This window comes from Pseudonaja textilis, chromosome 3 (genome assembly GCF_049901715.1).
Source record: "Pseudonaja textilis isolate UNSWEBS1 chromosome 3, rPseTex1.2, whole genome shotgun sequence".
NCBI lineage: Eukaryota > Metazoa > Chordata > Lepidosauria > Squamata > Elapidae > Pseudonaja > Pseudonaja textilis.
In genome coordinates this window covers 29640868-29664561 of record NC_141992.1, presented here as the reverse complement: position 1 = coordinate 29664561, position 23694 = coordinate 29640868, and the positions used below count along the sequence as shown (strand labels likewise).

Genomic DNA, 23694 nt, shown 5'->3' with positions numbered 1-23694 from the left:
TTTTATTGCAAATTTTAAAAAGATACATATAAGCCTTGAGTTATGATAGAGACTGAAGTTTCCATCAATAAGTGATTCAGTCATAACGGCACATGACTGCAGGACAAAGCAATAGCAATCACTGCAGTCCCCATTGCTATTGTTAAATGAGGATCATGGATCATTAAACAAGCACTTCATTGCAACTTCCTGAAAGGGTTCCAAAAACCAAAACCAGCTAGGAAGCTGGCAGGAAGTTTCAAATTCCAGGTGACTTCAAGCAAGCTGGCAGACAGGTAAATGGCTACTGCCATTGGGTGGAAGAGAGTGCCAGGGGAAGTGCAGTGTAAACATAACAGGGTTTGGGGTGGTTACTGCTGGGTGGGAGAGGGTATGTAAGTGATGGGGTACAATAATATAAGCTAAACATAGTTGTCGTTTTCAGTGGTCACTAGAATCAATATTTTTCGGATCTGAAAATTTCGCAAGATCAGATCAGATTTGTTTTGAGAATGACTTGCAATTATGCAACCTGATCTGAAAACCTCACCTGCCTTGGTTCACAAGTTAAACTTTAACAAGATTGTTCCTTAGTGCAAAATGCTTACAGTTCCCACCATACACAAACCATCCTTAATGGCACAGCATGTTGTGTAAATGAAGCCAATAATTGTGGTTTAGTCAATAAATCATGGTTAAGCAACCTATACATTTATATACATCCACTTTAAAGTGGCAAAATGATACAGAAAATAATTGCTACCATTCAATGGTCGCTTGGATTTCGCAGCCCTAATTCAATGTAGAGAGCAACAGTTTGGTCTGGTCGTTAAGGTACCAGACCAGGAAATTGTAAATGTTAGTTCTGGCCTTAGGCATGAAAGCTGGCTGGGTGACTTTGAGTCAGTCACTTTCTCTCAGCCCAACCCACCTCACGAGGTTGTTGTTGTGGGAAAAATAGGAGGAAGAAGGAATATTCAATACATTTTCCCCTGGAATTACTTGTAAAATAATTATTTATATAAATAAATTGGATTGATAGAATGACAGAATCAAGCCAATGCAGTATTTTACAGCTATTGCCTCGTGTTATGGAACATTTTTCTTAGAGAGCTACAGATTTGCAAGAAATAAGCCAGAAGGATTAATAGAAATTCTAAATTCTAATTAATATTCTTCATTGCCGCTTGTTCGCGCTAAAGACAGGGACGGAGAAAACATTCCCCCCTCCCCTCGCTATGGCACATTTTCACAAGCTCCCCCTATTTCCAAGAGTGGAGGATTCCACCGGAGAAGTCCCCCTGCCACCTCTAGGCAGCAGTTCCAAGTCTGCGAGTCTCTTAACATTCCCAGATCGGACGTCATCAAACCTCATTTTTTGTCTAACCTCCACCGGAGGTTTACAGTTAAGCCGCGTTCCGCGCACGCGCAGGAAGAGAATCGCGTTGCTAGGGTGGAGCGGCCCTTAGTTACCGCGTGTTGCTGCCGCCGCTACCAAGGTTTCTTAATCGAGGAACCGCGAAAAAATGGTGGCGACTCCGCAGGTAAATGGATTTCCTTGGGCGGGAAAGGGTGAGTTAGTAATACGGTGGAGACTCAACTATAAACGCTCGTTTGCCATCCTTGCATCTGTGGTCCATTTACATGGAGGAAAACAGGGCTGGCCTTGCGATGCCCTCGAACTTGGCGCTTGGCGCTGTTGCTAGAGGATGGTTTTTGCAGTGCTTGCGCTATCTCAAAGAGGAGGTTCCCCCATTTTTGCGTAAGGTTTATTCCTTAATTCCTCCCAGTCCCAACCTTTGCAGAAGTATTAAAGTGTGGCTGAGGAACTGTCGGCTCTTCCAACTGTTGCTGCTGGGATCGGACCAGCATCGCCAAGGATGCTGGGAACGGTAGTTTAGCAACTTTTGGAAAACGAGATTCCCCCCACTGCTGAATTAAGCGGATGCAAAGAGCCTCCCCTTCCTGCCCGAAAGAAGGAAATATATATTTTTTTCAACAGCCCCTTGATGAAGAATATGTGGCAACACTTCCTTAGCAAGGAGCCTTGTTTCTAACATCAGGGTGATGAACAAAAAAACCTCATTGAGTCCAGGGGTCTTTGGACAATTCATTTCTGTAGAAGGTAGGCATGCTGGATGGCTCTCTAATCCCGTTAGCAACATAGGGACACACCCACAGAGAACATGATAATTTCCATCTCTATGTGGACATATAGTTATAAATAATTCTAATATAGAACAGTAGTTTTTACTACTGTTGAAGAAGGTTTTTTGCAGAACATAAACTTATAATGGGTAGGTTTTTACCCCATGTTAATGCAAATAGGCCCATTATGGTTTAGCATTACCTGTAGGATTACCAGATTTCTGAACAGGTCAAATTGCTCAAAGACAATTATGGGTAAAGGAGGACCCACTATTTCACTTTCTTGGCATCGGGCACAAAAAAAGGTCATTGGTCTACATGAATATGAAATTATTTTTTCTAATATCAGAAAGACTGGCTTTTGAATGTCAAGGATGTGTTACAATAAGTTAGGTGTGTAGCTAATTAAAGTTGGGTCAATTTCAGTCATTATTTACTAAGACTATTTTTAGAGAAGGTTATGCTGCAGAGAAAAGCTGCAGGAAGAGATAGTTTGTAGATACTAAAAAAGCCAAAAAAAATTACTTTTAATGCTATGCCTGTCAGATAGAGAAAATTAGGACATCCTTTTTTAGGACATCTGGTAGCCTTAATTATGTCTGAATCAACCTTTAATTCTGTTCCTCAAGGACAGACATAGATTGATCAATATAATTCCTTATATTTTTGTAGCTGCAAATGCATTGTTACATTGCACAAATTGTGGAGTTGTATAGCAATATAATTCATGATTTTTTGCCAAGAATTGTAATCCAGAGAAGATGCTGAGAAGTACATTGAACAGCATACTGTTTTCTTTCCTGCAGCTATAATTCTCAATCTATTAGAGTTTTTGAAGTTGTTTTGTAGATATGATCTCTATGTTCTAATAACATATTTTTGTTACTTAAAATAATTTCATGACAGTTGTCTATGACTAAATCAATAATGTGTTAATTACTTGGCAGAATGGAAAAAATGGTGTTTAAATATTTTTTTCCATTATTTGCTTAAAAGGAAGTTGGGAGGTGCCTTTTTGCTTTAAACAGAGGAATTATGAATTCTTCATGTCCTGTAAATTATATAGCAATAGGATTTTTCGCATGTCTCTTTCTGTCCTTTCAATGGGCAACAAGGATATATTTCAAATTGAACCCCTAACATTAGAATTTTGCATATCCTAATTCCCAACATGCCACTTTCAAATCATATGCATACTTAGTTCCTTTAATAGCAGGACTTTGAGAGTACATTATGTAAATATAGTGTTTTTAGGGAGAAAATATAATTGAAATTTATGAGTGTTAATTACTGTTTGGTATAATGAGACTATTAGATCAATTTTCACTCTCATAATTTCATTCATTTGTTGAATTTATATGACTTCCCATCTGAAGTAAATGACTCTGGGCGCTTAGTATTGTTTAGAATTGCTATAAACAACATAAACATAATATTTTTAAAAAAATATACTGCATATTAAGCTAGAGACAATATACATTAAGTGATATTTATAGCATTGATTTGCTGTTCCTTTGTTTATGTAATTGTACTTTTCTTCATCTTTAAGATAATTATGGAGGGAGATCTTCAGAATATTATTATCTTCAATGCTTCCAAAAAGGAAATTTTTACTATGAACAGTGGTTACAGGATTTTACAAAAAAAGCTTCGTAGTAACTGGAAAATACAGAGGTAGGTGGAACTCATCATATTTTATATCTTTTTTGAAAACTGTAATTTGTTCTGATATATATAAATAAAATTAATACACATGTCATAAAAGTTTTCCTTAAAACATTGTATTTCTTTGTTGATTTTTTAAATGGAATAACATTTCTTGTTTACTTGCTCCTAGTTTAAAAGATGAAATTACTTCAGATAAACTTTCAGGAGTAAAACTGTGGATTACTGCAGGACCCAGAGAAAAGTTTACAGCTGCTGAAGTATGTGCTAGCATTAAATACATTATCTGTTTATTGTCCAGGGATTAATTATATCTTAAATAGTGAAAAGAACTTAAATATTCATCATAAGATTTATATTTTGGTGGGGAAACAGAAAGGTTCTCTGTGCACATTTTGCTATGTGCCAAGGAACAGAAAGTTTATTAGCTTGTAAATTTCTCTTTGACTTTTTAAAATATAATAAAATTGTAGAATTAATTTGATCATTTTGTTATTAAAAATAGATACATGTTTTAAATGGAAAGTGGGATTTTGGAAATATTTAAAAAATATAAATTTTACAAGTCATGTAGTAGTTGTTAGATGCAAAGTTGTGTCTGACCCATCGCGACACCATGGACAACGTTCCTCCAGGCCTTCCTGTCCTCTACCATCCCCCGGAGTCCATTTAAGCTCATACCGACTGCTTTAATGACTCCATCCAGCTACCTCATTCTCTGTCATCCTATTCTTCTTTGGCCCTCAATCATTCCCAACATTATGCTCTTCTGCAGTGAGTCCTTCTCATTAGGTAGCCAGAGTATTTGGGTTTCATCTTCAGGATCCTGCTTTCTAAAGAGCAGTTAGGGTTGATCTCCTCTAGGACCAGTTTGATCGCCTTGCAATCCAAGGGACTCACAGGAGTCTTCTCCTGCATCATAGTTCAAAGGCCTCAATTCTTTGGCGCTCAATCTTCTTTATGATCCAACTTTCACAGCCATACACAGCAACTGGGAAACCATACCCTTGACTATACAGAGTAGCAGAGTGATGTCTCTGCTTTTTAGTATGCTTCTTAGATTTGCCATAGTTTTCCTCCCCAGGAGTAAGCATCTTTTAATTTCTTAGCTGTAGTCCCCATTTGTGGAGATCTTGGAGCCCAGGAAAATAAAATCTGTCACTACCTCCATTTCTTCCCCATCTATTTGCCAGGAATTGAGAGGGCCGGATGCCATGATCTTAGTTTTCTTAATGAAAACTTTTTCTTTCTTAAAGAAAGAGTCATGTAGTACGGCTGTCTTAATATTCAAGACTGTCTTAATATTCTTCTTGACTAAGAAAAAAGTGAAACCAACTTTCTATTAATAAGACTATTTTTTCTGCTTTTTTTTCTTCTCAGTTTGAAGTTCTGAAGAAATATCTAGAAAGTGGTGGGAATATCTTGGTGATGCTGGGAGAAGGTGGTGAATCTCGTTATGATACTAATATCAACTTCTTATTAGAAGAGTTTGGAATCATGGTCAATAATGGTAATAAATTTCATGAAAAAGAATTGCTACTTTTACAGTTTTCAAAATGTATCCAAACTCCTAGTTCAAAATAGAAAACAAATTACAACTCAATATTTTTTTCAACATCTTTTATATTTTCACATCCAGACTAATAATGTTGATCTGAAAAAGAATGGTAAATTTGGTTGTTATTTTGACAAGTGTTTTTATTCTTAATATCTGTTGATTTTGGAAATAATCCTGTACAAGAACTATGTTTATGTGACTTTTTCATTGCATTTATTTTATATTATTTCAATGTATTGTCTGCTTTCCTTTATATTGTGGTAAACCACTTAGAGATATATGATATACTATAACGACTCTTCTTAATTGTACATATTTAGTTTTGTATATTGACTATAATCTATTTTTTTGGTATTTAATGATTTCTATAAGCTGTCAAGCATCTGACTTCAGGCAGTTAGACAAGTTTTAGGAATGAAACAAACAGATATAAGAAGCAGTAAATAAATGCATTAAATAAATGAATAATATTAAGTTAACATCTGAATATGTCATATTTGTTATTATTGTACTCCTAATAATTGGACCTAATAATTAGTTAACCATATGTTGCTATACTGCCTTTGTTGCTATGGCTATTTCATTTAGGCTATAACTTTCCTACCTAATAAAAAAACAGCAACCTTTTCTACTTTCCATACTTACATAATATGCATGAGATAACAGAAGGGCCTTGGTTTATAGTGTGTAGCATGCCAAGCTGCAGTGTGCTTGGAATAATAGCAGTGCCCAGAGCATGAAAGTAATAAAAGGCAGCTATTAAAGTGGACCTACTAAAGAGAGTCCCTGTGCCATCGCACCTCCCTCATTTAGTTTAACTGTGCATTTTTACTTTGCTAGAATTGTATATCCACCATTGACCATAGATTCATGGTTTGAAATGGAATTAATTATGGCCATGAAATGGAATCTCTATCTCGAAGCATTGCACCTCAGTAACTATTTGTTTTTATTTCTTTTAAGATTCTGTGGTGAGAAATGTGTATTATAAATATTTCCATCCTAAAGAAGCCTTGGTGTCTAATGGAGTTTTAAATCGGTAAGTTATTTGTGGCTAATTTCAGGCAAATTTTATTTAAATTATTGTATTATAAACTATTAATCTCAGTTGATTTTGTATTTCCCTCAATAAGGGAAATCAGCAGAGCTGCAGGAAAAACAGTGACTGGGATAATAGATGAAGATACTGGTGGAAATGATTCACAGTAAGTATCCTGTATGCTACATTGCACATGCTATGTTTTTTAAGTGAGAGACCATTTTTATAGGGAAGTTATTGTTAAAGTATATTGTATCTGGAAACGCACTATGCTGCAATGTTTAGAAATTGGCAACAACATTCTTTGCATCCTTTTTCTAGGGCTCTCACTTTTGTATATCCGTTTGGTGCTACATTAAATGTGATGAAACCTGCGGTGGCTGTTCTGTCTACAGGCTCTGTCTGTTTTCCTCTTAATAGACCCATTTTGGCTTTTTATCCTTACAAGGTATGTTACTGAGTTACAACTTCTGTCCAATTTTAGTTCTTTATGATAAAGTATATTTTCTCTGTATTTTGCCATTTGAAAATAGTATGACATGATTTCAAACAAAAGGATATTAACTACTACTCTATTCCCTTGCCCACCTGGTTTAGCAATTGTCTCTATATTGATTAGTGGTTCTCTTTATTATATCGTCTATGTATTATAAAAATATACCTGACTTTTAAAATTGAATTAACTTAATCTAGATAGCATGTATTAGATGTTCCCTTAGATAATTATAGTTCATACATGTGTTGTCCTCCATTTATTATTTGATAGACTCAAGGTGGCAAATTAGCAGTATTGGGATCGTGTCATATGTTCAGTGATCAGTATTTGGAAAAAGAAGAAAATACCAAAATCATGGTGAGTCATTGTTTAATCTTATAATCTTATGTCTTTTCAAATGAAAAATTGGTAAAACTTTTTCCTGAAACTCAATGTAACACAATGAGCATATTTAAACCAATGCAAGCAGATATGCTGCTTTATCCTTTCCTTCAAATCTTTATTTATTATGTGTTCATGCATGCATGCATTAATTTATGAGTTATATACTGCTTCAATCAAATATACTATATTCTTGTTCTTTTTTGATACACTGATGCTAAGCCAGCCAATTTTGTGTTACATTTTTTCTTGAAAACCATTTTTCTTTGTCCTTGACAGTTACAGTTACTTTAATTGGGGAGCATGCACTTAATGCAGATACAATATTTTTCAGGCAATTTAAGTAATTTTAAACACTTAATACTTGATTTCTAATTCACTAATACAATAAAAACATTTTAGAGCCCATTAAAAGTAATCAAATATAAAGAGAATGAAGGAATTGAATTGGGCCAGATTTTTATTGATAGTTGTTTAAATCAGCAGTCGCCAACATCAATGAGGCCACAGGGAAATCTCACCCCCAGAGCACCTCCCAAAGCAATTAATCCAGTCTGCACAGAAACACAAGGCTGCGCCACCCACATGGCCCGCGGGAACCTTCCCCGCCCACTTACCCGGTAAACTTGCCTGTTAAATTGCTATTTTTCCTTTTCCCAACCATCATCTGTTCTGCTGTGCCCGGAGATTTAGATTAGCGAGGAAGCAGGAAATGGTTGGATTTCTGGCTTTCTAGCTAGTCTTTAGATCTTCAGTGACCTCCCTTAGGACTGAAAGTTTGCTTGCAAGCAAATTCAGTGCAGACTCACGGCAAGCAAATTTGAGAGACTGAGCTAGCCGATGGCAGATAGATATATCACTGAATGATTCTGTGAGCAACTTAATCTGCCTGCTTTGCCTGATTTTGGGGAAAAGTTGCTCTTTTTTAAATAAAAAATGCAATATTTTCATGCATGGTGTGTTGTGAGTTAATTTTGTGGGTTTGCTTGCTAGCAAATTTTATGAGTTTGCAAGCAAATTTTATGTGACAGACTGAGCTAGCCAATGGCAGATAGATAGATCTTGAATGAATCTGTGATTCTATGAGCAATTCAAATCTGCCTGCTTTGCCTGATTTTGGGTAAAAGTTGCTCTTTTTTAAAATAAAAAATTCAATATTTATATAAATATTTATAATATTTACATACAAGCCATGCCCAGCCAGTCACATGACCACCAACCCATACCCACAAATTAGGCCATGCCCACAGAACCGGTTAGTGGTCCCTGGAATCTAAAATTATGAGTTTGGTGATCCCTGAGGTCCAAAAGGTTGGAGACCCCTGGTTTAAATGCTTTACAAATGTAACAAATTTCTGTGGTTTCTTAGGAAGTACTTTTCCAGTGGCTTACAACAAATGACATTCACTTAAATCAGATAGATGCAGAAGATCCAGAAGTAAGTATATACTGTATGTGTATATGTTGATGTACATAAGCATTATTACACAAAACATAAGTTGTTATAAAATATTATAAAAATTAAACAAATTCATAAGGCATATAACAGAAATGATAGATCACTTTTGTCACAAACAGAAATAAGTTTGAAGAAGCAAGATACAATTATTTTCAGCTTGACAAATACCTACATTTACCTCTAACCATAATTCTTTAAAATATTTTTTTAAAATAAGTGATCAGCAGAATCAAAAAGGCCATAAGAACTGCTTAAAGGCAGATTGAGGCATTTTGTGCAGACCATAGAACATCACTTAGCAACATTCTGTGAGATGGAATCAGGCTGAACTGATAATAAAGCTGGAGGACTGAATGGAAATAGGAACTCCTGCCGAGCTTTATCCTAATACAAGTAATACAAAACAACATTATTCAGCATGTGAATTGTTCCTCCACTGCAGAAGTACAACTTTCCCTCAAGCTGAACATGTCAATATCTCCCCTCAGTAACATTGGTGGGAGCACATTAACTTTGATCAAAGAAAACCTCCTCTGAATTTGGGTTTGTTACTTGGTTGAAGTATTTTTATTGGGCAGAATGGATGAGTAGATCTGCTCAGAAACCTAGACAAAGATGATAGGTCAATTTGTATGTTATATCCAGAGCAGGCTATTTAAGAGTGGATAGAACTTATTCAGAGCCCTTAAGAACCAAAAATTTTTTACTCTCTCATAGAATACCTGGTTTCAAGAGGAATTAAAATTCTTAACCACTATTAGAGGAGCTAGAGCAGCGGGAAAGGAGAGTAACTTAAGCTGGTCAGAAAATGTCCAAGTCAATGCTTTAGTAATATGGATTTGAACTGGCTTTACAGTGCAGTACCATATTAAATTAGATGGTAAGATGGTCCTTAGAAATTGGGACTGTAGTGGGAGGGTAGAGCTGGCATCATGACAATATGGCATGCGATCTTGGAGGTCAGATCACTGCCGATATCTTTGCTCCTGGATGGTCCAATTGGATCTAAACTGTCCCGAAGAGACGGTGAATGTAAAGAGCGCATCCTGTTGATCCCAGGGATACCGCAAAGTCCCTGGTAGATCCAGGAGAAGCTCTTTTTGCCAGCGGCAAAGAGGCAGCCATTAAAGCTGCTGAAGTTGGGACAGCTCCAAAACGAAAGAGAACGGAAAGAGAGAGTGTGCCGGTTTGGTGAGAACTTTTTCTTTATTCTAAGAAAATCTTTTCTTTATTTATTCTATGATTTGAAAGGACACCCTAAGGAAAAGAAGGAATCTGTAAAAGTTTTGACAGAAGTGATTAAGCGGCGATTTTAAACAGGAATGCCAAAGTAATATTTTTTTTTTCTCATTGCTGGATTTTCTACACATAATAAAGAATGGCTTGTTGAATTTCTTTTGGGAACTCAGATGTGCCCATTCAGGTCCCAATTTCTTTCTTTTTTTAATTTTTATTGGTTTTTAAAACAAACATAAACAAACAAAACATAAAAACATCAAGCCATCTTCCATATATATACATACAGTGTGCCGGTTGGTAAACTATACTATACTGGTTGTTAAATGAATCTGGCTTCCCCATTGACTTTACTTGTGATAAGTTTGCAAAAGGTGACCTTGGGATACAGCAACGGTCATCAGTATGAACCAGTTGCCAAGGATCTGAATTTTGATCACATGATCATGAGGATGCTGCAAAGGTTGTAACTGAAAAACAGTCATAAGTCACTTTTTACAGTGCCATTGTAACTTCAAAAGGTCACTAAAGTGAACTTTTGTAAGTCAAGGACTACATGTATTTTGTTATGATTTTTGAACTAATTTAGATCATATTGAAAATATATAGTCAGATTCATAAAAGTATAATAACTTGTCACACTTTAAGTAAAAAGTTTTATTTGATTAAGCAAAATATATAATTGTGCTTTATCTCAATGTTCAATGTTTCCCTTTCACTACCACCTTTTCAGGTTGGATTTCACAACAAAAAAATAAAATAATTTTACAATCAGTGTTAACATGAGTATATTCCGACCAAAGTATTTCGTTATTGAAAGCAGTTTGTTATTCGAAAGTGTTGCATTAGGAGATGTATTTGCTTATAGTCTGAAGATGGAACAGATTAGTTTTGAATTCAGGTAGTCCTCAAATTGCAACCATTTGTTTAGCAACCATTTGAAGTTATTCAACATTGAAAAAAATCACTTATAATCAGTCTTTGCACTTAGGACTGTTGCAGCATCCCCACAGTAATGTGATCAAAATTTGAGTGCATGGCAACCAACGTAGTTACAATGATTGCGGTGTTCCAGGGCTATGTGATTTGTCATAACTTTCCCAGCTATCTTCCAACAAGCGTAATCAGTGGGAAAATCTGAATTTGCTTCATGACCATGTGATTCAGTAAAGAACTGCCATGCTTTGCTTAAGATCCATGGGAAAAAAGATTGTAAAATCGGGTGTCTTTCACTTAACAACTATCTTTCTTAGCAACAGAAATTCTGGTCCCAATTGTGGCTGTAAGTCTAGGATTACCTGCATACCGCTAAGTTTAGCACCTTGACAAGAAATTAGACTTATTTTATATTTACATATCTTAATTGTATATTAGATTTGTAAATATGTTAACACCCATTTTTTAAATCCCAGCTACTACTTTGCTCTTTTTTTCAGATTTCTGATTATACAATGCTTCCTGATATAGCCACTTTGTCAGAACGATTACGAGTTTGTCTTCAAGAGGGAGATGAGAATCCACGAGACTTTACAACACTGTTTGATATGTCTATTTACCAACTAGATACTACAGCACTTCCAAAAATTATTAAGTCAGCACCTGAGAGTATTTGTTATTCTTAAAATAATAGGTTATTTAAAAAAAAAACTCAATTGGATTTAAATATTGCATGCATTGGCATAGAAATTTAAAATCTATAGTGTGTGTGTGTGTGTGTATGTATAATTGTGGTCTATTTTATCCAAAAAATAGGTGGCAATGAAAATAGTAATATACAGAAAATGCTCAAGAAAGCAAACAAATAAGCTAGTGGATTTCCATGTATGCACCAGAATGTTTTAAAGTTATAAGAGTTGAGCTGTATCATACCAGATCCAAAAAGAGGAGCAAATAATAATGGGCTATGGCTGGGAAAGTTCCTTTTTCTCTTCTGTGCAGAAGATTGTATTTCCCAGCGGAATTGTGAGAAGAGTCTGGATCTATGGTTCTTCTTGCTGTGCTACTTGTTGCACTGATACCCATGTTTCCTCAGTGCAACTAGTAGCACAGCAATTTCTTCTTTGTTTATACATCTGCCTAAGAATTATTTGTACCTTTTTTAAAACCAAAACTTCCCATTGGTGATTCATTAGCCTGTTTATTCTAAGAATTATCATTTTTGGACTATGGCCTTAATATATAACACCCTTTTTCTTATTGATGAATAGCACTTCATTGCCCGAGTTCTATATACGTTTCTATTTTTGCATCAGAATCTTTAGAATTTTAGATTCTGATTCAAAAATAGAATACTTTCAATTGTACGGATCAAAATATTAACCTTATGTGAAGCCCACAGGGTTATTGCAGTATAGTCCTAATCAGAGTTATTTTAAAGTTGCCCCATGGCAGTTTTGTAGAACTTATCCCTAATAGTTGTGTTTAGGAGTATATTTTCAGTAATATTATGTTCTGTATGATCAATCTGATGTTTTACATTTATTATCAGATTATGTAAGCTAACTGTATTCTGCAGGTCTTACGAACAGCTGAATGTGAAATACGAACCACTTCAGCTAATTCAGCCACAGTTTGAAACACCTTTACCTGCACTTCAGCCAGCAGTGAGTAACAGTGTCATTTGTTGTTACTACAATAAAATAAGTGTATAGGGAAAAAAAATATTTTGATTCTATATGTAAGATTTGATCCATTAGCAAAAGATACCCAGAGTACATTAGTTAAATTAAGAGGTGAGTATTACAAAAGATGGATAGGAGGCACATTATAAGACATGGAATACCTGTAGTAAAGGTGAATCAAGTGTTTGAGAGAAAGGCTAAAATTTCTGATAAAGGCTAACAGAAATAGTGATTTTGAGTAGGTTATAAATAGAAAGCCAATTGCTTTCTTGTGGACATTAAAATGCTTTGATTAGTATCCTACACCAATATTCCATTTTTTGAATAAATAAGGACAAATTAGACATTTTTGTTTCACCTTTTTTACTTATTAGGTTTTTCCACCAGCCTTCAGAGAGTTGCCTCCTCCCAGCCTGGACTTGTTTGATTTGGATGAAACTTTTTCTTCTGAGAAAGCTCGTCTCGCCCAAATAACAAACAAGTGTAAGTAGTTCAAACTTTTGTGGTGAGTTTGCTAAGCTAATTTGCAGGATGGTTGAATACTTCAGCAACTTGAATCCTCCACAATGGGCTATAATTTCAAACTAAGCTGGCCGACTTTGCATTTATAATTTTCTGTTATTTTCTCTAGACTTGTTAATGTATGAATAATGAATATAGGGGGCAGGAGGTGTTACACAAATATATCCAAATAATGTCTGGGTTTATGGTAGAAGTAATTTTGACCCATCATTTTGACAGTTTATTTTAGGTATCCTATATTTTAGCATTGCTATATTTGATACAAAAAGTCCATTTTGAAAATATGCAATTGGAGAAGAAAGTATGAGGAACAAAGCCATGAATTCTTGATCAGGAGAGGAGTCCTTCCCACAAACTTACACAAGGAAATTCTGTTATCTCTACTTTTAGAGAGATCAATAGGGTTGTCACTTTGGGCTTTTAAGATGATCAGAAGTCTTGTAGCTAGACCACCTACTCAAGAGAAATGTGAAGTATTGGCAGGTGGTACATTTGTTATTGTATTCAATTTGGCCTTTGGTTTAAAGTACCCTTTTATTGATTTAGTCCTTAGTTTTAAATCTCTAGCAAAGTGATTTCTAGTTCACATAATTTCTTAACATCTATCAAGACGTCTATTTAATCTTTAAGGCATACATTATAATTCATTTTTAAATGTAACTGTATCTGCACTATAATTCCCATGATTTTTTTTAACAAGGAATTATTTTGATAAACTAAACCTGGTTTTTATAGTAAATTACATTTGCTTATGAATTGCTTTTAAAATATGAAAGTAAACTGGAATAATGAGACACTATATGCTTAAATGACTATACAATATTGGGACAATATTTCTGTGATAATAGAAAAATTGGTATAATAAAGATAGATATTATTCAGAGAAAGCTCATGTAATGCTATGGCAATATATGATTAGTGTTAAGCAAAATAAATAAAATTATCCAATATGTTAGAAACAGAGATAATCTATTATACATGGAATTGCCTGTTATTGCTTGTATGTAATGAATACAACAGAAGAAAATATATTCAATTATGGCATTCCATTAGATCCTCTGGTTATTTTTCAGTTGTACAAATTAATTTGTTCAACAAACTCATACGTTTTAAAAATAGTTTTGTATGCAAAATATGAAATATTGTTGATGTTGCTGTCAGTAAAATAATAGTTACAAAATATATAATAACTTGTCATTATAGAAGAGTCCATAATTTATAAGAGTGGTGGAAAATAGAAGAAATACATAAGATAATTATTTAGGCTTTATTGAATTTTATAAAACGCATTTCAGACTGCCTTTCAGCCAAAGTTCAATAGCAATTTCAGCTTATTATTGCTTATAAGTAGACTTGGTGCTTAAAGCAACAAATGTATGAACATTGGATTGAATGACTTATTAATGTTTTATATGAAAAAACCCCACAGTTGCTGTTAACTATCTCTTTCACATACAATTGTGCCGATGTTTTTTATTAATTATAAAAACATGTTTCAAATGACTTTCTTTTTGCTCTTTAGAAGATGATTCTGTACAAAAATAGGTACCATGACTCCAAATAATATTTGTATCTATGTGTAGTAATATTTCTTTGTATTTTATTAGGTACTGAAGATGATCTGGAATTCTATGTCAGAAAATGTGGTGATATCCTAGGGGTAACTAATAAATTGCCAAAGGAACAGCAAGATGCCAAGCATATACTGGAACATATTTTCTTTCAAGTGGTGGAGTTCAAGAAGCTAAATCAAGTAATTATTAAACATTTTCCTTCCAGCCATATATAATGGTTTTACAGGTGGTCCTCATTTAATGACTACTCTTCAGCAAACCATTCAAACATATGGTGGTGCTGAATGTGTAGTACTTACCACTGATCCTTGTACTTATGGCTCACATGTTCCCGTGGCCACATTATTGCAATCTTGGCATCTGGCTCACAGTTATTACTTTAAAGCATCCCATGGTCATGCGATTGTGGTTTGTGACCTTCCCTGATGTCTTCTGACAAAAAATCAATGTTGAAGCTGCTGAAAAGTTACAAGTCGCAATAATGTGACCCATGTGTTTGTCACTTAGTAATAGCACTGGGACGGCCAGAACTGCCATTGCTAAGTGGTGTGGACATATGGCTTTTCAATTTAAGAGCTTATCTGTCACTTAACAATGGAGTGTCCAGCCCAATTAATGACATTAACTATGGACTTTCTGTACAGGAAGATATAAAATTAGTTTGTGGAGAAATTAGATATCTTACTGATCTTAGCATGCTGAAGTAGCATACTAAAATCATACAAATATACCATAGCTTTTAAATTAAGAATATTGAAATAATACTTCCTGAGGATTTTTTTTTTTAAGGTAAAGATAATTGTGCGTTCTTTTTTCTGTAAAACAATTATCTATGATCTAAATTTTGTGTCCAGTGGGTCAACATGATCCATCTCCTTAGGTTTTGTGGCCCAATATTAACAGTCTTCTACCCTCCCCCAAATAACTGTGTGTGTGTGTGTGTGTGTGTGTGTGTGTGTGTAAGCGTATGTCCATGAGATATTTTTATGGTTCATTTAACCCTTAATTGGAAGATATGCAGGGATAATGATCACTGAGTATGTGGGAATTAAAATATATTTTACTTTTTGCTGATTTTTCAAATCACGTGGCTACATTTCTTTTGTAGTACAACTCCCAAGATACCATTTAGTTATGTGGCCCAAAGGAAGTTGCATACAGTTGAACATAGCTTGTTCCCATATAGACTGCATTTATGTATTTCTTCCTTCCTCTTCAAATTTCACACCTGGTGCATAAAGCAGACTGCATTTTTACTCATGACTGCAAACTAGATAGAAATAAGCTAATTAGATTTTAATCTTAACACATTATTGTGCACCAAGATTGTCTCTTAAAAAAGGGAGATGACTTGAGAAAAGGATGCGTCCTGAAGGATACATCTTAATTCCTTAACCATTTTGTGTTTATAGTATTTAGGTCTGGTTATTTCAGAATATTTCAAGTTTTTTTCATGAAGTATTTCACAACTAAACATAATATAATATAGCTCTGATGCTATGAAAGCAGCCCCAAGTACAGTCTCTACCAAGGTTTTTATATGATACATCCAGTGTCTAGTGTTATGCAAAGTATCTAATCTCTCCAGGGTCTCTTTATGAAGGTTATTGTCTCTTTAAAAAGCAAATGCAATGCTGCAGTATTCCTTAGAATAGTTCTATGTACATTGGTTTATAGGACTAGGGAATATCCAGAATTTTAGGGGCAGTACAAAACAGAAAAAACAAAGTTAGGTAGTTAGTAGGATGAGCTGAGTTACTGATGAAGAATCTCTAAGTATTCTTGTTTACTAAAGTCAATTTCAGATAATAAAAATATTTTCCAGCGATACCTTTAAAATTTTAAAAGCTAGGAATGGAGAGCCACAATAATGTATGATGTACTTTAATTTTTTTTTTCTCTTCTGAAAGGAACATGATATTGATACAAGTGAAGTTGGATTCCAGGGTAGTTTCTGATAAATCCGAAGTAAAAACAATGTGTCCTTTTTGGAAGAAGAGGAATCATAACTTTATTGAACAAGCACATGACAAGTGACTGTTACCTGCCAATTTTCTATAACTACACTATGTTGTAAATTTGAAGATAAACTAAAATTTTGAATGAAAAATTGACTATATATATATATATATATATATATATATATATATATATATATATATATATATATATATATATATATAAAACAATTTTATATATATATAATATTGTATATTTAATGTTTTTTTTAAATAAATCATTTGTACAATTTGAAATTTTTGTTTCTGATTAGTTTGTTCTCTATTGTTCTGAGCAATATAAATACGTATAATGGCTAGGGAAATGTATGATAGTGATTAGTTATTGCAAGATATGAAACATAGATGGAATTCCATGAATTAGGAGGTCTTAAAAGGCCTCTCTTCAAGTACAGCTTTGAATGAGGAAGTCTGTTCAGCAGTTCATGATCAGAAAGGCCTTTAAGTAGTTTAGCTGTAGAGATAGCTGTATTAAAATTTGTTTCTTAAGTGATTGTTAAAATGAGAATATCCTTGATCCATTTTTGAGTTAGAATGAGAAGGTCAGTTAAAATCTCAGGTTAAACACAGTTCATGTGAGGTCAAGGAAGTATCTAAGGTGATTTATTTTTTTAGTGTTGATAGAGAAACATGCAGTTGAGTTATACCAAGCTTTTTAAAAGCAGAAGAGGTAACAATGTGGCCAATATGGCCAACAAAGATTAAAATGGAAGTCGCTGATTGAATCTCAGAGAAAAGATTTCCACACATAATAAGCAGTACTTTTGTTCTATTTGGTAACTTTATTTATAGGAACAAGATTTAGTCTTTCAATTCCATTTATTCCTGCTCAGCCTTCTGTAACAACTTATTTCAAGGAAACGGAAACAACTCATACTACTAACAGGTGGACAAGCAGGCTTTGGTTTAGATTTCCAGCAAGCATAAAGAACCCACTTCACTTTGTACACTGTAAACAAATCCTGTTTTGACAATGTCATCAGGTGATCCATGTTGCCGAAAGTATAGGAAAAAAGAGGAACCTGTTATAACTGCCCTACTACTAGGTTAATCCAACTTAACAATTGGATCTTTGTGGATTTAAGAGTCTATTTTAATTCAGTGGATTACAAGGCAAACATTGATGCCCCCTATACTTTTATTTCTTTCTACACACTAGCCCTTTTCTCCAATAAAGAACCTCATCTAAACTGCCTAACGGCCTAGAAACTCTGGAACCTTAGAAAACATTTAGTTTGATTCCCCTTTAGCAGTATCTGAGTTCCTACAATGTGAATAATAATTTATTCATAAATCCACAATTAGATCTATATATTTTGCTAGATCAAACCAAGTTGTGGTCAAAGATAATATATGGTCTGACTCAACATATTCCTTTAACTTAAAGTCTTTTTGGACTGTTTGCTAATATTCAGGATAAAGCCAGTTGAGAGATTGAGAATTATTTACTGCAATAAAAGTTGCTCCAAAGCCGTAACTGAGATAAACCCACTTATAAATAGGAGCAGCTATTATACACAGCTGAGATTCCTGAATTTAGCTCTAGTGATTCCTAAGAATAAAAGTAGTGACTAAATATACTGGCATCTCAACATTTCAACCCGCAATCCCAAAACCAACCCCCACAAAGACTAGACAACAAATTAATACTAATGCATATGAAGTAATATTTCACCCGATTATCAGCTAGCTTCATTTATGGATCAGCTGGCATAGCAAAATGTGACCTCTCCAGAGATGGTGTATCTGTTTTCATGCAACCCAGGGAGCCAGTATCTTCTAAGCTTGCTTCAAGCGACAGAGAATTATCCACAGTGGCTTGTATTCCAGAAATCTCCCATATTAGTGGCTGTAGTGGCTTCTTGAAGACCACATCATCACTCATTTCAGAACTTTTTAATATCATGTGTTCAGTTAGTTCAGAGGCCTTTTCTTCTCTGCATGGGGTAGATGACTTAGTATCATGATACGTGTTCACTAAGGAATTTGCTTTGCTGTTATTAGCAGAACTCAAATTAGACAAGTCAAAGGCAGATGGTTGGGATGGGGTTTTACAAAAAGATGTCCCACTGTCACATGAAGTTTGCAGGTCTCCCTTCATACTACCTGAAGAAAATTCTGTAACCTTGACATTTAGAATAGTCCCTTTACTGTCCCAGTCTTCTGATTTGGGAGCATGATTCATGTCCAGAAATAAGCTGCTACTTGGCGAGTTGCTATTGCTGGAAGCACTCATCAGAAATCCATTGTCTAATATGTCTTTCAGGGATAAAGTACCATGATGGTTTTGAGAAGACATCTTCTAGTTCAGAATCCTAGTAGTACCTGATAACAACGATAACCAAGTTAACATTAAACATCGATATGGAGTTTTCAAATTTCATTTTTTTTCTGTGATGTTGGTCACCAGAAAAGTTCTAGTAGATTAAAACCTGGCCAGCAAGTCCAAGTTTATTTGAAGGAAATATGGGGGCTAAATTGGTAAGAGAAGTGACAAATTATCTTTCCATTATTATAGGAATTGTACTTTTGTGATTCTAGAACCAACCAACCAACTTACTGTTGTTCTAAGCAATGCAAACCCTAGTATATTAAAAGTTGTTTAGTATAGGTATAAGTATAATTTTTCAGACATTCATATGCATTAGATCATAGCCAGGACATTATTTAATGCTGTAAAGACTTTTTGACAATAGTGTTTAGCAAAGTATAAAGGGATAATCCCCTTCCCTGGAAAAAAGTTTGCAAACTAAAATTTAAAATAAGGAGACAGTATACATGATATTTAGTTGAAAGTAAGACTATTTTAAATTTAAGGTAACATTTCTCCTAAAAAAGAATAGTAAATAAAAATAACAAGCACAAAAATCCTGAGCAGTCCCCAAATGCTTTCGCTTGTCAATATAGTTGCAAATTTCAGTTCCCCCCCAACCCCAATATGCAAACATATATACCAAAAGGTATATATCCAAAAGAAAGAAAGAACAGTCCCACCAAAATAAATAAAATATAAATTAAAAACTATTAATTGTGATAAAATAAGATACTGTCATCATAAAGTTATTTGAACTCCAACCACATAGAATGCTATAGCAAAACACAAGTGCTTTACTCTCTCTTTCACACACACAATCTATTCCCATCTTCAAGAAGAAACAGCAAAAGAAGGAAATAAAACAAGATGTAGTTGGAAGGACCGAGTGAGTTAGCTGCACTGGGAAGAAAAATAAAAAGAACAAAACTACATAAATGAACCAAGGGAAAGAAGAAGAAAAGAGTATATTCAATTATTATAAAAAGGATTATATTCAACAAGCAAGCAACACCCTACATATATTTTAGCTGTGACACCCATCCTTTTGACCCTCCCAATTCACAGTAAATTATTTGGGAAAAAAAACATGAACTTCACCTCAGGTAAGTAAGATACTTCAGTTACAGCAAGATTTCCAATTTCATAGAATAACCGCTTCTGTAGCCATTTGAACCAGATATACAGTTGCTTTGGATTGGTATAAGCTAGCTAGAAAAGTTAACAGGTTAAAGCCAGTGCTTTTCTCCAATCTTTCAAATGATTGGCCTGATTCCATGAGCAGTTGGGGTCAGCACATTAAGTAAACAACTAAATCTGGTCAGTAGCCAAAATAGAAGGGCTAGGTTTGTAGATAAACCTCTCCCAGATAAACATCCTTCTGAACAGATCATAAGAAGGGAGGTATATGGTTAACTCATGTGATAGAATACAGACAATGTTAGATTTCATTAGATATTACATTTTTCACTATCACCATCATAATGGCTAAAGAGGCCCAGAAGTGACTGAGGTCTTTCCCTATTCCATCCAGGGTTATGCCAACCCCAATTGGGGTACTTTTAAGAACTTAGGTGGACAAAAGTGCCAAATCCAGTCTAAACAGATAGCTGAATGTGCAATCAACCATAATAATTTCATTGTATCACTGAAAACCCCAGTTAGTAAAAGCTTTCTGGTCAATTTTACAATGGTTAAGATTGCTGGGTTTCCATCTATCTTGAGATTCTCAATCATGTGGGATTCATGACTTGGATAGCATCTGACAACCAAAAACATATTTTCCTAAGGGACAGAAGGGACACTACTACACATCCCTCTCTTTGAAGAAAATGTAGAAAAGGAAATCACCTATAAACATTTTTTGATTGCTATGACTCCACTTCCAGACAACTCTACATGGATGGCTGAGAATCTTCAGCGACATACCATCCAATAAACATTTAGTTGGATACAATATGCAAAGTCACAACAGGAAAACCACTAATATTGATTGAATACCTCCTGTCATAGATATTTTGTCTTGGGTTCAGCATATGCTAAAATGCCACAATGAAATGATCTACCTGTTCAAAACTAAAATGCAGCTTCTCCATTCCAACATCAACCAACACAAACAAGCTCCATTTTACTCCAATTGCTTCCCCTCCCACCCACTACCTGTATCCTTTTTATGCTAAATAGTTTATAAGCTAGACCAGTGTTTCTTGACCTTAGCAACTTTAAGATGTGTGGATTTCCAACTCCCAGAATGCTGGCTGTGGGAATTCTGGTTACTGAGGTCAACATATCTTAAAATTATGAAGTTAAGAACACAGTAAGCAGCAGCTATTAGTATTCAGTAGTCAGCAAGAATCCTAGTCTTCACAACTAAGAAATAATTTGAAGTTTTCCTAAGTAATTGCAGAATATAACTATGTTGCTCCAAGACTATTTACATGTTCATGTTTTTTTCTACAATGCTCAAGAACTAGTTAACCTGCACCTGGCATTTTCTGACTCAGTTGCTACATTGTATCACCTGCTATTTCTGCAAGATACATAGCTCTCACAGTACTGCAAACAGAGGAAGCATTTTAGTATTGCAATTCTGTGAAACACTAGAAAATAAGGCAAAACAAAGTTTCATAAATTTCTAAGAAACAGCAAAGCTCTCCAACAAAATCAAGGTCTAACTCCCTCAAAGACATAATGGTAAGGAAAAGACCCTATTCAGACACTCCTGAAAATTCTTAGAAACTTCTCATTTGCAAGTCTTAAGAAATAAAAGCCTTTTGTTTTTAAGGGTAACTCTAAATAGTTCTAAACTAAGATACAATTTTTTTTTCTTCCCAAGAAAAAAACATGCAGATTTTATACTTCTACTTCATTCAACTCTATTAAAAATTTAGAATACCTGCCATTAAAATCAAAACTAGAACTTACCCAAGTTCTAATAAAACAATACAACTGTTTTTGGAAGCTTTAATGAATTACAAAGAAGGCTGTTTATCTTCAATAACCATTTCTCTAAAGTGCAAGAAACAGCAGCTAATGAATACGCTCTTATAAGCCCAATTCATACATTGTGGTACCTTTCTTAATATTCCAATTAAGCTTGTTTAGAAGACTGAAAAGTTCTGACCATCTGAAGATGCTTATAGAGAAAATTCATTACAACAAACTCTCACTGATGTGTCTCACCTGTTGCTTCCTCCGCCTTCCCCATATTGATTAGGTGTCTTTAAGTTGTTATTGTTAACTCTTTGCAATTTTCTCCATGATGGTCTGTCCCTAAGCTGATCTTTCAGTGGTGCACTGGTGCACTCATCCCATTGTCTCCTCACTTTGCCCCAATTTAAGACCTACATCAGTTTAGCCACTTCATGCACCTGAAGAAGTGAGCTGCAGCTCAGACATTTTTGGCTACCGTAGACCAACATAGCTCTCCTACAATATTACTATAAGATACTTATCAGAAAATCACTCTGGTGATGACCACAAACTTTATTGAGAAGTCCAAAATCAAAATGACAATCGGAACTCCTTCCTTCCACCTTTTTCTATCTAAAATACTAACTTAACTCCTTCTTTGGCTACTGAAATTACTACTTCTCTTTTGATTACTAACAATAAGATACCAAAGAAATGTAATTTAAACAAAGGACATCTCTGCCACCCAGTGGCTATAAATATGAATGCCTTTTCCTGGGGAAAAAGATTAAATTGCTAAATCAAATGTTATGTTCTTTCATAGAGATATATTGATTGCTGAAATATATAAAGTTTGCATCCAGTACTAAAATATTTTTCAATTGAACCCCATACTTAGTGGAAAATTTCTGCTCTAACAACTATCCAAGGATAAACTGATGTTTTTAAATTACAAAATACTGCAGGAATTAGCAATTAATTTACATGGTGTAGTGAAAAAGAATATTGATCTTACTACTTAACAAAAAAAATATGATTTTTTGATATATCATGCTGTATTTAGAAGTTTTAAGTTTATCCTTTTACAACCAATAATGTATTTTTAATTGTGGTATCTTGACCTTAAGGTAATATTGATTGGATTCACATATTGTAGTAATTTTCAAAAATAAAAGCAGGTTGAGAGCTCAGTCTGTACAGTAATTGGCTCAGTCTGTACAGTAATGAAAATTTAAGCTTATGTCCTCATACTAGATTAAAACCAAACAAACCATACTGGGCCTTAGGTAGAGTTACCTATTCAAGAACTTTATTTTTTTAAATGTAGAAATCCAAATTAAATAACATAATTCTGGAGAGTCAGTAAAGTTGCGGTATGCATTTTTGGAAAACATTAAATGGTTTAGAAAATGAAGAGAACTTATTTTTTATATGCTAGTGCCAAATGAGTAAGATAAGAGATATCTTTTATGATCTTCATTTGGCACCAGCATACAGATAGTGCATTAGGTAGAATACAATGCAAACTTACATCAAGGTCACTGCCTATTCAGGCTTTTAAAACTGTTACAGTGGCTTATGAGCTATTGAGGAACTGCTCTGGCTCATTTCCATGTCAAGCACCCCGCTTCCACCCTCTGGTTAGATGACAAAGTGAGGAAATAGCTCTCAGTTATCTGAAACCTCTAAAGTGGCATTGCCTGAAGCCAACAGATTTCTCACAGGAGCTCTAGAGACCATCAATCATTTACAAATGATGTACATCTTTGGCTGA

General features: G+C 34.5%; 2 protein-coding genes across 4 annotated transcripts; one reads left to right on the top strand and one right to left on the bottom strand.

The window, feature by feature from the left end:
• Positions 1-1329: 1329 nt before the first annotated feature.
• On the top strand, positions 1330-16788 carry IFT52 (intraflagellar transport 52). Of its 3 annotated transcripts, XM_026697609.2 has the most exons (15): positions 1332-1523; positions 1982-2104; positions 3677-3801; positions 3965-4052; positions 5173-5302; positions 6314-6389; positions 6484-6555; positions 6711-6837; positions 7156-7242; positions 8636-8704; positions 11398-11552; positions 12477-12564; positions 12957-13065; positions 14712-14857; positions 16589-16788. In XM_026697609.2, exons 3-15 carry the CDS (start codon positions 3683-3685, stop codon positions 16634-16636), a joined length of 1314 nt encoding a protein of 437 aa, XP_026553394.1. In that variant the 5' UTR covers positions 1332-1523; positions 1982-2104; positions 3677-3682; the 3' UTR covers positions 16637-16788. The 3 variants fall into 3 exon arrangements, with proteins under 3 accessions (XP_026553393.1, XP_026553394.1, XP_087785218.1); XM_026697608.2 differs by lacking the exon at positions 1982-2104 and having other exon boundaries at positions 1330-1523; XM_087929092.1 differs by lacking the exon at positions 1982-2104 and having other exon boundaries at positions 1441-1551.
• A 751-nt stretch (positions 16789-17539) lies between these two features.
• LOC113434548 (uncharacterized) lies at positions 17540-19016 on the bottom strand. Its single transcript, XM_026697788.2, has one exon. It carries the CDS (start codon positions 18993-18995, stop codon positions 18393-18395), a length of 603 nt encoding a protein of 200 aa, XP_026553573.1. The 5' UTR covers positions 18996-19016; the 3' UTR covers positions 17540-18392.
• Between the last annotated feature and the right edge of the window lie 4678 nt (positions 19017-23694).